The following is a 17,932-nucleotide window of genomic DNA, read 5'->3' on the forward strand; positions in this document are numbered from 1 at the left end:
ATGCACAGGCTGTCGTTTTTTCTACTGCCCTTAAACGCTTATGCCTCCCAACGCCTCTGACAGTTTATGTGACACATAGGCTAACACAGGGGGGCTTTTAGAGGTAGTTAAAAAAAAAACGTGACATGCCCCTAACAGCAGCTGTAAAAATGCCCTGTGTGCATGAGCCTTTCAACCCTGTTATATTATGTACTCAGAGGAATGAAAGATACCACGATTCCAAAAAAACGAATTGATATTGAATCGTGGTATCTTCAGTTTATCTGAGTACATAATAAAACAGGGTTGAAGGGCTCATGCACACAGGATGTTTTTACAGCTGCTGTTAGGGGCATCTGATGTTTTTTCAGTAATTGATGGAAATCTGTACAAATAGGCTCATGTGGTCATTGTATTAGTTGTGCTGTTTCTCATACATTCTAGAAGATATTTACCTTATCATACTGTATATATACCCTACACAGAGGGTATATGTATTGTGATATTGTTGGAAATTCAGCTCAGTGGTAGTAACAATTCCAGTGAGTCATGCCGGTTCGAACTGTAGTTTTGCCAGCGTACTTTTATTAAATGAGGAAAAGTAATATTTATTGCATTGGGTTTTTTCACTTAAAAACAGACTAGAACAGACACTCGGCTAGTGTCTTGGTCACACACACTGCTCCCATGCAGTTCTGCTGCTCCACAGCACACCACAGTGACCCACAATGTCTTTCTCAAATGTGTGGCAGCACACATCTGCCACACTGGACACACCTGGGCATGCCCCGCCCCGCTGAGGAAGTTGTAATAACGTAACGTGTATGGGGGGAGGAGCCTGTTGGTACGTCGCTCGCTGCTATCCTTGGAGGACAAACATATGTTTGTTTGCATATATTCACTGCCGTTTGTTTCTTGGCTAATGTGAGTAGCGCTTTTAGGTTATCAGAGAGCACTTAGATCTGTTTTTTTTTCTCAATCATGGTCCTTGTGTTGCTGATTTTATGAGGAATCTGACCAATACATCATATCTACGGGTGCATTCCACGTTGTGAATTCTGCTTGTTTTGACTACCTGGTAAGACAGGAGTCCATATTTGGAGGTGAGAGTAGCCATTCTTACTGGTGGTGGGATCACTCTGAGTTTGAAGTTTAAACATCACTTGGTGAAGATTTCTGGAATTTGTTTTTGGCACCTTTTCGGAATTTGTTCACAAATTTTTGACTTTATTTATCACTTATTTATATATATATATATATATATATATATATATATATATATATATATATATATATATATATATATATATATATATATATATATATTATCTATTACATTTATTTTTGCACTGCAATATTTTTCTTCTATATTTTGTACACCTGGGCATGCACACATGCTGCCCCAGCAGTTGTTTGTCTCCTGGACAGAGCCCGTCTGACTCCTATGTTGAGACCTCCTGTCTCTAGGATGGAGACCATCCATGTCTCCTGATGGGAGCCCTGAGCTATCATTATAAGGGCAGTGCGCACCTGTGTATACCAGGGGTCAAGTCCTGGGGAAAAAAGACCCACTCCCCCACAAAAAAAAAAAAAAAAAATGATACGCTCATATGCATAATTACTAAACCGCATGTTTTGTTTAAGCAAGTTCTTTCTAAATCCTGCGATAACTCGTGGCAGGCCTCCGCAATGTCTCCTGGGAACAATGACAAAAGCTCCCAGGAGACATTGCGGCATCGAGGAAGTGACGGAAAACCCCCGAACTACCCGATGAATCCATTTACAGGAAGCGGCCAGTAACATAAAGGATTACTAAGGTTCGCCTGCCCCTGACAGTGACTCGAGCTGGGCATCGCCGCTTAGTGAAGGATTGGCTCGGGCGGCTCGGCTGCTCTCGGCTGCTCTAGTCCTGCAAAGGGAACTGAGTCCCTGCTGTGAAAAAAGTGCAGGAACTCCGTTCCCACGCGTTCCCGCAGGACTTGAGCCCTGGTGTATACACTCGCTCGTCTTCAGCTAGACCTGGACACTGGGTTGGAGATTTCTTCACTCCCAAAGCACTTTGAAAGCTCCAAACTATGGAGCCCAATCTGGGAATACCAAAATCCAAAGAAAGCAGTAAAAATAGGTTTCTCCGCTTATAATAAGTACTCCAATGTCACGTACTCTGCTTACATGAAAACCATGTGCCCTTGAGTTGTGGTGTGGGTGTGACTCAAATATAGGAAGCAGTGAAGAATGCTATTTCCTACAAATGTCAGAGACAATTAAAGTGTCACAGTGGAACATTTGTGTGTTTTTCAGCACCTCTGCGACCCTGGCTGTCGTTTCCTGGCATAGATATGCTTTAATAGGGGAAGATAATTAACTGCAGTGTTGCCCCTCCCTATTATTTACAAACTTACACATTTGAATGGCTGGACTAAGATATTTCTTTAAAAAGCAAGTTTGAATGACTCATCTGTGCATGTTCAGCCACTTTCCCATAGGCATAGGACTATGTCCACTGTATTTATTCACAGTATTAGATATAATAAAGCAAATAGCATATTGGAGGCCAGCATAGTTACATTAAAATAATATGATAAAATAGGTACAATAAAATAAAATAAAATAAAATAAATAAAATATAAAATACAATAAACGATTACAAAAAAAGAAAAAAAAACACATGCACACAGTATCTCTACATATATGAGATGTCATTGATGTACAGGTTACAGTTTATACAAAACATTTACTGGTATATCTAGCTCAGTGGCAAATAGTTTTAATACTTGTGTTGGATTGTTTCTTGCTGCAAGTCATATGTAAAAGGTTTGCATGCCTTTAATTTCATTGCAAATCTAATGCCGCGTACACACGACCGTTTTTCGGGCTGTAAAAAATTACGTTTTTTTTTTAATGTCATTAAAAACAATCGTGTGTGTGCTCCAGAGCACTTTTCACAATGTAAAAAATGGGCATTCAAAATTTCAAACATGCTCTAATTTTTCACGACGTTTTTAACTTTGTCGTTTTTAAAGTCGTAAAAAATGGTCGCGTGTGGGCTTTAACGACGTGAAAAAAACGCGCATGCTCAGAAGCAAGTTATGAGACAGGAGCGCTCGTTCTGGTAAAACTAGCGTTCGTAATGGAGTAAGCACATTCATCATGCTGTAACAGACTGAAAAGCGCAATTCGTCTTTTACTAACACGAAACCAGCAAAAGCAGCCCAAAGGGTGGCGCCATCCGAATGGAACTTCCCCTTTATAGTGCCGTCGTACGTGTTGTACGTCACCGCGCTTTGCTAGAGCATTTTTTTTTCACGATCGTGTGTAGGCAAGGCCGTTTTAACGATCGGGTTGAAAAAAACGTAGTTTTTTTCTAGACCATTAAAAATTACATTTTTTACAACCCGAAAAACGGTCATGTGTACGCGAGATAAACGTTTGTTTTACAGGTCTAGACATTACCTCCACACAGAACTGTCTTTTCAAGTCAGAATTTTTTTTTATAAGCTAATTAATTTTGACATGACTCATTTTCTGTTATTCTTATTAAAAATTTGACAAACATTTATTTGGATTTATTTGGCTAAGAATGTGGAAAATTATATATATTTTAATTCTATAGTAATTCTGTCTTCCAAAAATATATTCGTTTTAGGAGTCTTTAAAGTACCACTATCACGCTAATATATATTTTCATGTACCCAAAAATTAATATAGTTTTAACATTTTTAGTCATCTACATTTAGTTTTTGTTAGATAAATACATGCGGACTATGCTGAGGACAATAAAAGACTGTGACAAGGACTTGGCCGGGTTTTTGACTGTTATTTTCAGATGTTGATTTCTAAATGCTTGCAAATGTCTTTGTAACTATACTCTTTTACAGGCAATCACATAGGGCCAGATTCACAAAAGAGATACGACGTCGTATCTCTGTGATCCGCCCATCCTAACTATGCGGCTGATTCATAGAATCAGTTACGCATAACTAGCCCTAAGATCCGACAGGTGTAATTGACTTACACTGTCGGATATTAAGGATGCAATTCTATGCCGGCCGCTAGGTGGCGAGGCCATTGCGGTCGGCGTAGAATATGCAAATGACTAGTTACGGCGATCCACGAAGATCCGCGTGTTCGTCGCAATCCCGTACGTCGTCGCTAGTCGTTCTTACCCATCGTAAAGTTATACCTGCTTTAACATGGCTTATCTTTAGATCAGCCATGTTAAAGTATGGCCGTCGTTCCCGCGTCGAATTTCGATTTTTTTTTTTGCGTAAGGCGTCCGGGAATACGAAACGCCGTAACGCACGTCGCATTTAAAAAAAAACGTTGGGGCGCCGTAATTTCACGCAATGCACATCGGGAAATTTGAACACGGAGCATGCGCACAACGTTCGGCACGGGAACGCGCCTAATTTAAATGGTGCCAGCCCCATTTGAATTGGGCGGGCTTGCGCCGAGCGCATTTACGTTACACCGCCACAAGTTTACAGGTAAGTGCTTTGTGAATCAGGCACTTACGCTGCAAACTTGCAGGCGGTGTAACGTAAATGGATTACGTTACGCCACTGCTGCGCAGCGGAAATGTATGTGAATCTGGCCCAAAGAGAACGAGTAGGTACATAACCAAGAGGCAGGTGCTAGTATCAGCTGTATAATACAACTTATCATAGGTGTGCGCAAGGGGTGTGCCAGGTGTGCCTGGGCACACCCTAGTCCTGGGGTTGGCAAGTCGTCAATGTTCGAGCAGGTGACAGGTAAACCGCAATACTTCCTTGCCGATCCTCATAACCTGGACAGGAAAAGCGTTGGGGGTGGAATTTAGTGTAACTGATCTGTATTTTCCTCCTGCAGCAGCCGAAAGTAGGCTTCTCCTCCTCTCCCTGTCGATGACTTTCAGCTGCCACAGGAGTAAAATACAGTGGATAGGAACCAATATATGCCACTCCCACCACCCCTCCTGTCCCTGTTACTCTTCTTCCTGTTGCCCAGGTCCCCTTGTGTGCACCCTGGCTCCCCCTTCCTCCCATTGTTTTAGGATGGAGAGTGGGGAAGAGGCCGGTAAATATGCCAAACGCATGTGTTGGAGCTTTGGGGTGCACACCCTAATGCAATAGGCTGCGCACACCTATGCAACTCATTGATTTTACTCATAACCATTCACTTACAAATATGATGTTCTCATTAGATGTGAGAATAGTGAGACTCTTTCATGTCATACAAAATTAGGAATTTCACAAGACTTTCATTGCATAAATCTGAGCCCTCTACTCAGATCTCTGCCCTAAAGCTAACATTTATCATAGTTGCTTATTTTCTGACTCCTTCATGATTTATTGGGGGGGCAGGCAGGGTTCTCCATAATTCTTATTTTTCTTGACTGAGAACCATTGGCAATAGCCATTAAATCAACATCTAGTATAAAGTGATTGGAAGTGCGCACCACAAAATAATGCCTTTCACAGATGACATCTTGCTGCATCTAACCTCACCACATACTGTATATCAATGCCTAATTTATTTTCATGTAAATCAGTTCAAAACCCTTAAATATTTTACTATTCAAGCCAATTATCAATTTACATTGACTTTCCGACTTTAATGCTTCCACTGTTGCCTAGAGCAGAACCCTCTGGAAACATTGTTGAATAGGAGAATCCCAAATCTCACCAAATACAAAAGGGGTGCTAGTCACCTTTATCTTTTTGGCTACAAGGCAGACAATTGTCTATTTCTGGCAGTAGCCCGCTGTAAATTTTGGGAATGTCAAAGAGCGAATTACAGGAACAAGGATCAATGAAAAGCTCACAGCTATACTTACCGATACTCATGCAAGGTACCAGAGGCGGCTCTAGGCTTTGTGAGGCCTTTGTCAAAACTTGACATGGGACCCCACTCACACCCATGATGAGAAAAAAAATACAAGTTCAAGAGCCTCATCCCCACAACCCTGGCCAGTGTTTGTGGGGGTCTGTGGTCAGGGGGTTTATCGGAATCTGGAAGCCCCCTTTAACAAGGTGGCCCCCAGATCCTGCTCTTTAATAACTAAAGGGCGGGGGGCACCCGGTGATGTCACCTGGTGAATCCGCCCCTTGTGACGACACTGACTGAGGGCATGCTGGGTCATTGACGTCACAAGGGGTGGTGTCACCGATATTCACTGGTTGTTGATTGATTGATTTAATAGATTTATAATGCGCCAAATACTGACCCGTTAGGGAAGCTGGTGGCCCAGCTCCTGAGTCAGGGCTCATAACGCTGCCTGAGCACAGCAGCATTAACCTCCCTGGCGGTATGATTCTTTCAGAAAAAAGGTGCTGAAAGCGGTACCATTATTTGCAAGGAAATTTGGCGTTTTATACTGTAGGTCTGTAATTCTTAGGAATAACTCACTTAAATCTGACCAAACAAGAGTCTAGTAGGCATCCCGGGTATGACATTTTTTTAGAAACAAAATGATAAATTATAATATAATAAATAATTATAAATAATTATAACAAGTAATAATATAATTATAATAAAAAATATTCAATAATGTAATCAACTCAAAATCACTGAAATTTGCTCAGTTGCAGAATTGTCGCTGTCATTACTTTTATTTTTTTTATGACGAATTTCCCCACAAATCGCTATCGCACAATTCTGCAAGTGATTATAATTTATTATCGCTGTTTTCTAGCTGCTCTAAAACCATTTTTGACATAAAGGGACACTTTTGGTTGTTATGGACAATCTCCAGTTTGCAGGGAGAAAGAACAGTTTTTATTATATAAAAGTACATGCAGGGCACTGGGCAGACCACTAGGGGGTGTGTATTTTTTACATACAGTACTGTAACCTATATTATTACAGTATACTGTATGTAATGTGTTTGTTTACGTTTTTGAATTTGGCGCCGTTCTCCGCTCCCGTGCATCGTAACGTCGCAGGGAACGGAGATCAGCGGCGCACAGAGGCACTGTGTGAATCGAGCGAGGTCCCGCTCGCTCACACAGCACGGTGGCATCGCTGGATCCAGGGACAAGGTAAGTAAACCCTGCCTATGGATGCTGCGAGGCGAGCCCAAGTCTGACTCAGGGTTACCGATTGTAGCCAAAAAATTCCACCCCGAGTCAGACTCGGGAATACCGCCAGTGGGGTTAAGGTCCCCTGTCCCTCAAAACTGGGGTACTGCATTAGGCAAGTTAGGCAGCCGTGAGGCCCCTGTGAGTGCAAGGCCTTAGGCGACCGCCTAATTTGCCTAATTAAAGAGCCGCCTCTGCCAGGTACAGTGGTCTCTTGGATAGAATACCTTCTACTAAAAGTGTTTGATCATACTCTATTACATTGTTGAAACCAACATTCCTCATCATTTCTACATCACCTTGGCTGAACTCTCTAAACCTCCCCCACCCCTATCTCCAACTCCTGCTCACATTTCCGCTGTCTTATTTTATTAGCCTGCACCTTTCACATATTCCTACCAATCTACCAAAGTCATGAAAGAAGTAATGGTAATTCACAACGTACACTTACCTCTCACAAATCTTCTAAAATAGACTTTATGGATTTATCATTTACCAGTCTTTCCAGGATGAATTGATGGATATATTAAGTAACAGAAGTCCTAAATACTTACCTTATCATCACATGATTAAGTTCCTAGGTCTTCATACATATGTAGCCAGTATTGGAGGGAGCTCAGAGGAACATTTACTCTATTAAAAGGCATTCCTATTAAAACTCAATATACCTCTTTGACTGCTGACATTAAAATATTAATGTAGGTCTACTTTTTTGCTCAGACTATAAGGTAAAATAATTGATTATCCATAGGAGTCAAACAGGCTCTGTGTTAATTTTTTGTTTTGTTTTCCAGTATCCACGTTTGTCTGCAAGTTTTCAGGCTAAGCAGGAAGAAATGATGTTTCAATACCGTTGTAACAAGTTACAGCACAAAATGAAGCAGAGTTCAGTGGCACAACAAAGCTTGAAGGTTGCACTAGAAAATCTAAAATTCCATGGACAAGGTCAAGATCTGTCAGCTCTTCAAAAGGTAATATAACCTGAATCTTACAGTAGTTGACCATATTCAATAACTTCTGTAAAGCTGCCAAAATGTTACAAGATTTTCAGGAAACACTGTTACTTCTTAGCTGACGTAGGTCGGTTTGACGTGTACAATATAACTTGTTTATTCACTAAAAACAATGGGCTCCATTCACAAAAGCATGCCCCATGCAGTATGTAGGGGTTAAAGTCAATTCACAGAAGGAAATAAATAATTAAATTCATGCTGTAAATAAGTAGTGGTAAAAATATATGTAAAGATATAATAGCTAATTTTGAGTAGTCTTTGCCTTTTTGGATCAGTTCTCTTAACAGTAAGGCCTCGTACACACGACCGAGTTTCTCGGCAAAAAACAGCAAGAAACTTGCTGGGAGATATTTTTTTGCCGAGGAAACCGGTCGTGTGTACATTTTCGTTGAGGAAACTGCCGAGAAACTCGACGAGCCAAAAAGAGAGCAAGTTCTCTATTTCCTCGACGGGAATGGAGAAAATTGGCTTGTCGAGTTCCTCGACAGCCTAACAAGGAACTCGACGAGGAAAACGATGTGTTTTGCCCGTCGAGTTCCTCGGTCGTGTGTGTACGAGGCTTCACACATAAAAACCTAACTATAGAGATTTGGAAATCATTGGGGTGGATTTACTTAAAGTATAACTAAAGGAAAAACTTTTTTTTTTGGATAAAGTGGAGGTAGATTAGAATACCTGTCAGGTTCACCCTCTCTATTTGTCCTATTTACCATTATTATTGAAAGTAGAAAAAAAAAAAAAGTTTTGGGTTGTCCCTAGAAAAGTAATAGGGGAAATCTTCCAATAGGACACTATTAGATGGCAAAAAAAAAAACTGATGGAGGTTAAAAAAAGGTGCTTATGGCCCAGATTCACAGACGAGATACGACGGAGTATCTCAGATACTCCGTCGTATCTCTCAGGCCCCGTACACACGACCAGTTTCCTCGGCAGAATTCAGCTTCCGACCGAGTTTCTGGCTGAATTCTGCCGAGAAACCCGGCCGTGTGTACACTTTTGGCCGAGGAAGCCGACGAGGAGCTCGGCGAGGAAATAGAGAACATGTTCTCTATTTCCTTGTTGCTCTATGGGAGCTCTCGTCCCGCCGAGCTCCTCGGCGGCTTCAGTGCTGAACTGGCCGAGGAACTCGATGTGTTTGGCACGTCGAGTTCCTCGGCCGTGTGTACGAGGCCTCAGAGTATCTTTGCGACTGATTCATAGAATCAGTTACGCATAGATATCCCTAAGATCCGACAGGTGTAATTGTTTTACACTGTCGGATCTTAGGATGCAATACTGCGGCCGCCACTGGGGGGGAGTTCGCGTCGTAAACCAGCGTCGTGTTTGCAAATTAGTAGTTACGGCGATCCACGACGGTTTTTTGCGTTCGCTACGTCGCTGCTAGTCTAGTTTCCCGTCGCAAAGTTAGTCGTCGTTTTTGGTGCCCTAACTTTACACAGCACACGTATGTGCTGTATAAAGAACGGCCGTCGTTCCCCCGTCGAAATGTGAAAAATTTTCCTTCTTGCGTAAGATGTCCGGGAATACGGAAGTACGCTACGCACATCGCCGTTCGAAAAAATGACGTCACTTCGCGCAAAGCACGGCGGGAAATTCAAAAGGGAGCATGCGCAGTAGGTCCGGCGCGGGAGCGCACCTAATTTAAATGGCACACGTCCCTTTGAATTACGCGGGCTTACGCCGGAGGCCGCCGGCGGAAGTTTTCTCGCAAGTGCTTTGTGAATCAGGCACTTGCAATGAAAACTTGCGGCGGTGTAACGTATATACGATACGTTACGCCGCCGCGATTCTACGTGAATCTGGCCCTCTAGTTCTACTTTAAGGCAAATAGACTGTGCAGGTTGCTCCAGAGCTTAGTACATGAGGTAAAGCTTTATTTACAAAAATTTCCATGCAATTCCATGATTGGATGATATAAGTCAGCAAAGCCCTCGCTAATTTACTAAGCTTTTGAGCAACTTCCATGCAAAGTCCTCAGTCTATGTGCCTTTAGTAAATCCACCCTAATAGATGTAGTGAAATATATCTATTTGCTTCAGTTATTTTAACCGATTTTGGAGTATTTTTTTGTCTATACAAGCATTTCTGCAAACCGCCCAATCACTCCAAACATAATACAATGTACATGCATATCACAATGGTATAATCCCTTGTTAGAACATATGTCATATGTAGTGGGTATATTTTACTTATTCATAATTATTTTTTGAGATATTTTTTGCTCAAATATTCACAAGACATTCTGAATAGACAAGTATTCTTACAAAGGTGTTGAGCTGTTAGGAGAGGGGTGTCATCAATTTGAAGGTTTGACGGATGGATACCACAGTGACACTTACAAGAACATCAGAGAATGACAATGGCTATTCTATGACAAGAAAATACAGACCTGTCCAAAGATATAGCAATGAATTTGTCAACTATCACAGCAAAAAGGACTTTAAAACAGGGTTCCCTGGAAGTCTAGGATTCCACCAGGGGTTACCAGGAGAAATAGTATAAAAACAGTAATTTCTTTTTTTTCATTGGTGGAAAAGGGTATTTAGATATGTTTTCATTCAATATTTGACATTTAATAGATATTTTGTATCTACTTAATTGAACGTATCTGTTTTTGATACACCACATGTGTCCTGTGAAAGCAGCTTCCTCTCTTTATTAGCAATAAAAACTGACAGGGGTTCTAATTCTTCTCCACTGTATCCATGTGATAAAATACTCCATGGTTTCATAAGATAAATATTGCATACTTTGATGAAATACCGCATGCAGTATTTTAGTAGTGTTTTTTGTGAATTGCACAAATTTTTTTAAAACGCTATGAGCTATTTTACCACAAATTTTTAAGAGGAGAATACCGATTATGAATGGAGCCCATTGTTGTTGCATTTTACATTTCTTAGTAAATACTCATTTGAAAAGTTGTATCTAGCATGACAAGCAGGTACATTCTTTGGGACAATTATAAAAATGTGTTGTTTTTTTAAATGCTGAGGCTAACCCTGAAAATTGTATTTGTATGTTATTTGTTGTGATCAGTCAATTTGTCTTGTCATTATCTATGTGACCTCATGGATTTTGGCATACCAAATTGTTAATCTGATCTGTGAAAGATTACATTCATTGTTTCACTCATGCTCAGTTTTTGTCTTCCCTTGCCTTGTGTCCCCCAGCATCAAAGACCTGCATTTGTGTTATAGCCAAATTTGTTAAAGTCTAGTACACACTATCAGGTTTTTTTTTTGTTCAACCCAGGAGTGGGTTGAGCGGAAAAAAACTGACAGCTCAGGTCAGAGCTGACAGCTGACAGCTCAGGTCAGAGCTGCTGTACTAACGACGTTAGTACAGTGATCTCCCCTGTTGAGCTTAGTGTTATGACAGGGGGACGGCCCCCGCCAAAACACTGCAGTCAGCGCTGTCAGCCACTGACCGGGAGCTAGCCACCCTCTGGTTTTCCAAAATGCTCGTCCAAAAGAAGCCTGTCAAGGGTCTGGCTTCTGTCGGACCGGCTGCTATGCACACGGACCGAATGTCGGATGGTTTTTATAGTACTGGCTGATGTCGTCCGACCTGCGCCCGCCGTGTAGAGCTGACTGCGCAGGCGCCATATAGAGCCGACTCGCAGGTCGGCTATTTATGGAAAACTGGTGACGCGCCTTATGCGCCATGGGAAGTTTTTCACCAGACGTCAATCATCTAACCCAGGGATAGGAACGCCCAGTCCAGCGGGAATCAGAACCCGGAAACCGGGGGCAAAATAACAATATAACGGTATGTATGGCGAAAAAAAAAAATACCTGCATACTGTACATGTCGTTAGTATGCTGGATGTAATGTTAGATAATTGTTTTAGGGTGACCCTCCACTTTAAGTTATAGTTAAAGCAGTATTAAATTAATGTGTGCCTGGTGGGCTTTTGCTATAATGTGCAAGCATGCACAGCATGCTTGAACATTGTCACACTTGCCTTAACCTCCCTGGCGGTATGATTCTGTCTGGAATTACGTACCAAAAGCGGTACATTTATTTTGCAAGGAAATTGGCGTTTTATACTGTAGGCCTGTAATTTTTAGAAATAACTCACTTAAATCTGACCAAGCAAGAGTCTTGTAGGCATCCCGGGTATGATTTTTTTTTTTAAAACAAAATTATAAATTATAAATTATAATATAATAAATAATTATAAATAATTATAACAAATAATAATATAATTATAATAAAAATTATTCAATAATGTAATTCAGCAACTCAAAATCACTGAAATTTGCAGTTGCAGAATTGTCGCTGTCATTATTTTATTTTTTTTATGACGAATTTCCCCGCAAATCGCTATCGCACATTTCTGCAAGTGATTATAATTTATTATCGCTGTTTTCTAGCTGATCTAAAACCATTTTTGACATAAAGGGACACTTTTGGACAATCTACAGTTTTTAGGCAGAAATGACATTTTTTATTATATAAAAGTACATGTAGGACACTGGGCAGACCACTAGGGACAAGGGGGGTGTGTATTTTTTACATACAGTACTGTAATCTATAAGATTACAGTATACTGTATGTAATGTGTTTGTTTACTTTTTTGAATTTGGCGCCGTTCTCCGTCCCCGTGCGTCGTAACGTCGCAGGGAACGGAGATCGGCGTCACACGGGGACTGTGAATCGAGCGAGGAGGTCCCGCTCGCTCACACAGCGGGTGGCATCGCTGGATCCAGGGACAAGGTGAGTAAACCAAGCCTGTGGATCCAGCGAAAGGTAAGCCCGTCCAGCCCGAGCGTGACTCGGGTTTGCCGATCCTAACATGTAAAACCAACCCCGAGTCACGCTCGTGTTTACCGTCAGGGGGTTAAAGGGTTTGTAAAGGTATATTTTTTTTTCTAAATAGCTTCCTTTACCTTAGTGCATGCCTCCTTCACTTACCTCAGCCTTCCATTTTGCTTTTAAATGTCCTTATTTCTTCTGAGAAATCCTCACGTCCTGTTCTTCTGTCTGTAACTCTACACAGTAATGTAAGGCTTTCTCCCTGGTGTGGAGTGTCGTGCTCGCCCCCTCCCTTGGACTACGGGAGAGTCAGGACGCTCTCCACGTTGCAGCTGTGTGTTAGTGGGTGTCCTGAATCTCCTGTAGTTCGGGGGGGGGGGGGCGAGCATGACACTCCACACCAGGGAGTGTGGAGTTAACCCCTCTATATATCGAGGTCCCCAGTGCCCCCTCCTTACTTTAGGGTTAACAGAGCCCCCCTCCTTACATCAGGGTCCCCAGAGCCCCCCTTCTCACATCAGGATCCCCAGAGCCCCCCTTCTCACATCAGGGTCCCCAGAGCCCCCCTTCTTACATCAGTGTCCCCAGGGAGCCCCCTCCTTGCATCAAGGTCCCCAGGGAAACCCCTCCTCGCATCAGGGTCCCCAGGGAGCCCCCTCCTTACATCAGGGTCCCCAGAGAGACCCTCTCTTACATCAGGGTCCCCAGAGATCCTTACATTAAGGTCCTCAAATCAATCCCCCTTACATTAGGGTCCACACATCCCCCCCCTTATCAGTAGCCCCTTCTTCTTATATTAGGGACTCCAGAGCTGCTCTTCCTCTAAAATAAATCAGAGCTTTTCCTTACCTTCCTGGAGTTCACTGAGCTGGTCCTGAACTAGCAGCAGCTGCAGCAGCCAGGTCTGTATTGAGAAGCCCCGTGCTTCTCCATTGAACACAGAGGGGTGGAAGGGAAGAGTCAGGCAAGCCATGTGGCACTGGCAACAGCTGGAACAGGAAATTCCATGCTCATCCATTGAACACAGTGGGCGGGGGCAGAGTCAGACAAACCATGTGATTGTTTGCTAGAGCTGAGTGGTCGTGACCTAGCAACCAACCACCACTGACAGCTGCAGGGGGAGCCTTGAGGTGTGGCAGCAGCCAGGACTGCAGGAGAAAGTTCCGATCTCCGCTGAATGCGGGGGCGGAGTCGGAGTCAAATTAGCCACGTGGTTGGTTGCTAGATGCCGGGCGGTCCTAGCAACTAACCACTATTGTCGGCAGTGGCAGCAGCAGGACCCAGGAGGTGGGACTTCAGCGGTGTCACTGTGGCAGACAGAATGTGAGATCTATGGCAACACTGCCATGCAGTGGCGTCACTAGGGTTGGTGTCACCTGGTGCAGCAAAACATAGTGTCACCCCCCCTATCCTGCCCAGCGCCCTGCAGGAAGCGCATGGTCACAGGGTGCACCCCCAAACGGCCCCTGTAAATCAGAGTATAGGGTGGTATAGGGCAGGCTGGGCTGGTATAGGGCAGGTTAGGGTGTTACAGGGCAGGCTAGGGTAGTATAGGGCAGGTTGGGGTGTTATAGGGCAGGTTAGGGTGGTATAGTGGCAGATTAGGGTGGCAACGGGCAGGCTGTGGTGGCATAGGGCAGGCTGGGGTGGTGTAGGGAAGGTTAGGGTGGCATAGAGCAGGTTGGGGTGGCATAGGGCAGTTTGGGGTTGCATAGGACAGTTTGGGGTTGCATAGGACAGGTTGGGGTGGCATAGGGCAGCTTGGGGTGGCATAGGACAGGTCAAGACTGTGCTGTGATACTGTGCTGTGCAGTAACTTACAGAATCATTCCTGGCTGCAGATGAAGACACAGAGCGGGGCTGCTGAGTCCTCGCCTCTATCTCCTTCAGCTGCAGGATCAGCCATAGTGAAGGAGACTGTGGGAGGAGTTGAGGAGGCAGCCACACCCCCAGCTGCACCCACCAACTCCGGCCTCGGGACTGATATTGAAGATTCCAGAGGGGCTGAGTGACAGCCTAATCTGACGGGGTAGTGTCATAGGCAGCCTTGCTCCCCCGCACGGCTTGCAAAATAATTATATAATACAGTGTGTAGTGGCTGCCCCGGTGTCACCCCTCTGGCGGGTGTCGTCCGGTGCCCCCCTACACCCCCATAGCAATGCCTCTGCCAGCACGGGCTCAGGGGGCTAATTGGGCCCTAGGCAGATGCCCCTTTTGTCCTGCATTAAAGACGGCCCTGCTTCCAGGGATGTTTTTATTGGAAAAGGAAATGAAAATTGTTGAGTAGAACTTTGATTTTTCTTACAGATCTAACAAAAAATATATTGCTGTCCATACCCGGGCAAATCGTTCACCCTTATCTAATATTAACTGGTCCCCAAAAAGTGTCACTTAGGGTCAGATTTTTCCTTCGCAATGTCGCAGTCCCCGTCACTGGGCCCCAAAATGTGTCAAAAGTGTCAGTTAGTGTCCCAACTGTCTGCCGCAATATCACAGTCCCGCTATAAGTCGCTGATCACCGCCATTACTAGTAAAAAAAATAAACAAATAAAAATTCCATATATATAGACTTTTGCGCAAATCAATCATGTAGCAGAATACATGTTGGCCTACATTGATGAAGAAATTCGATTTTTTTTTTTATTTACTGGATGTGTTTTATAGCAGAAAGCAAGAAATATATATTTTTTTCAAAATTGTCTGTCATTTTTTTGATTATAGGGCAAAAAAGGTATAGCACAGAGGTGATCAAATACCACCAAAAGAAAGCTCTATTTATGGGGAAAAAGGGACACACATTTTATTTGGGTACAGTGTCGCAGGACCACGCAATTGCCAGTTAAAGCAACGCAGTGCCGTATCGCAAAAAATGGCCTGGTCATTAAGGGGAGTAAATCTTCATGAGCTGAAGTGGTACAAGTGTATCAAAACCCAAACATAAAAAATTATATAGTACAGCTTACCAGTCCTTAGATATAATGGTTGCATTTGTGTTTTTTTTGTCAAACGTATTATCCTTTATTTTCACCTGGTGATCCTAACAGTAACACACTTCCTGTCTAATGCCGCAAACACACATGTCGAGAAAAATTCAATTTTTTTAATTGATCGTGTGTAGGCTCCAGAGCATTTTTCTCGACGAGAAAAATGGGCATAAAAAATTTAGAACCTGCTCTATTTTTTCTCATCGTTTTTCTCGTCGTGAAAAATGGTTGTGTGTACGCTTTAACGACGGGGAAAAAAACGCGCATGCTCAGAAGCAAGTTATGAGAAGGGAAATTTGCATAATCAGCCCAAAGGGTGGCGCCATTCGAATGGAACTTCCCCTTTATAGTGCTGTCATACGTGTTGTACGTCACCGCGCCTTGCGCAAGCATTTTTTTTACACGATCGTGTGTATGCAAGGTAGGCTTGACAAGAATCACGTCGAGAAAAGCGTTGTTTTTTTTCATGACATGAAAAACAGTCGCGTGTACGCGGCATTAGGGTCTAAGGGTAAAAACATTCACTCACTGTACTCTATGGAGGAGCAGCATAGTCAAGCTAGGGCAGGACTACAGAAAAACTCCCCCTCCCCTTATTTCCATAACATAAATAGAGATGTTCTATAGTTCAAAGAGGATAGCTGGAAAATCTCATAACGTTGTTTAAGATTTGATTACAGAAAATCTATTTAGCCTGAAAAGAAGGGAACTAATACCACATCTAAGGACCGGTAAGCTGCAATTTATTACATTTTTTCTTGGGTTTGGATACACAATGCTGCTGCTCTCTGCCCCTTCCGCGCCCCCCCCCCCCCCCCGCACTCACTGCTGCTAATCACAGACTCACTATTGGATCTCGCTCCATGCTCCCTCCCACAGTCTGTGATCAGCACTGCCATTGGAAGCCCCCTCTTTTCACCTCCCACTCTCTGCACTACTCCTGGTGTCTCCTTCTGAGATTCCAGGAGCTGGAACTACCGAAGAGGCATTGGGTATCAATGTGCGCTGACAGTACTAATTTGCCAGTGCGCATTGAGAACAACACTGGAAACAACATTGGGCTGTATATATCCGCCACAATGCCAATTTACGTCAGAACCCCTGAGGACCACCAACATTTTCTTGTCAACCCTCAGTGGTCCACGGATCACTGGTTGGGGACCGCTAGTATAAAGGACATTAAAAGTTGCTGGGTGTAAATAGTTCTTGGGCAGTTTAAACTACGCATGTCTCTTTTTACCAAAACTCCCTACCTCCTAGTTATTTTTAGAGTTTAATTCCGCTTTTTGGTAAAGAGAAATGTAATGCTGTATCAATAGACCCATAGCAGAAATTGTAAAATTGCTCTAGTGTATGAAGGTATGTACAGGTCCAAGAGCTGAATTGGTTTGAATGTATAAAGTTTAGTCGCCTAGCAGTGTCTCTGCATACCTGCATCAGAGTCTTATATCTTGCTTTTACAGTGGAATCTTAAGCCATAACTTCCTGATGACTGCTGACTGACTTGTTGATATAACTGCCTTGGGGTTGATTTACTAAAGGAAAATAGAATGTGCACTTTTGATCCAGAGCTTAGTAAATGAGGTAAAGCTTCACTTTCCAAAGAATACCCAATCACATGCAAGGAAAATTAAAAAAAATGTTTTTGCTTGCACATGATTGGATGATGGAGATCAGCAGAACTCTCCGTCATTTACTAAGCTCTAGAACAATTTCAAATGTATTATGTTGTGATACTTTAACATTTTGGATGAATGCACTCGTTGGGGAACAGTGGCATTATTTAAAGTGATTATTATTAAGTATTTGGTGTTTATTGATTTAAACATCGTAGATAGTTACATAGTTAGTCAGGTTTAAAAAAGACACAAGTCCATCCGATTCAACCATAAAAAAATTAAAAAAAAAAAAAATATTGTACAATCCCATATACCCAATTCTATACCCACAGTTGATCAGAGTTGAGGCAAAAAAAAGCATGATCCAATTTGCTACAGCAGGGGAAAAAATTCCTTCCTGATCTCCCGAGAGGCAATCGGACTTTCCCTGGACCAACTTTACCTATAAATGTCAGTACCCAGTTATATTCTGTACATTTAGGAAAGTATCCAGACCTTTCTTAACCTTCCTGGCGGTG

At 42.8% G+C, this 17,932-nt stretch overlaps 1 protein-coding gene across 1 annotated transcript in view; it reads left to right on the forward strand.

The window, feature by feature from the left end:
- The window catches only part of STAT6 (signal transducer and activator of transcription 6), a 318,642-nt gene that overhangs the window by 224,160 nt on the left and 76,550 nt on the right, over positions 1 to 17,932 (forward strand). Inside the window, exon 6 of the mRNA XM_040340948.1 lies at positions 7,832 to 8,008. Within this exon, the coding sequence (XP_040196882.1) occupies positions 7,832 to 8,008 (177 nt within the window). The remainder of the gene's footprint in view (positions 1 to 7,831; positions 8,009 to 17,932) is intronic.

The sequence above is a fragment of the Rana temporaria genome, chromosome 2, assembly GCF_905171775.1.
Source record: "Rana temporaria chromosome 2, aRanTem1.1, whole genome shotgun sequence".
In the NCBI taxonomy this organism is placed as follows: Eukaryota; Metazoa; Chordata; class Amphibia; order Anura; family Ranidae; genus Rana; species Rana temporaria.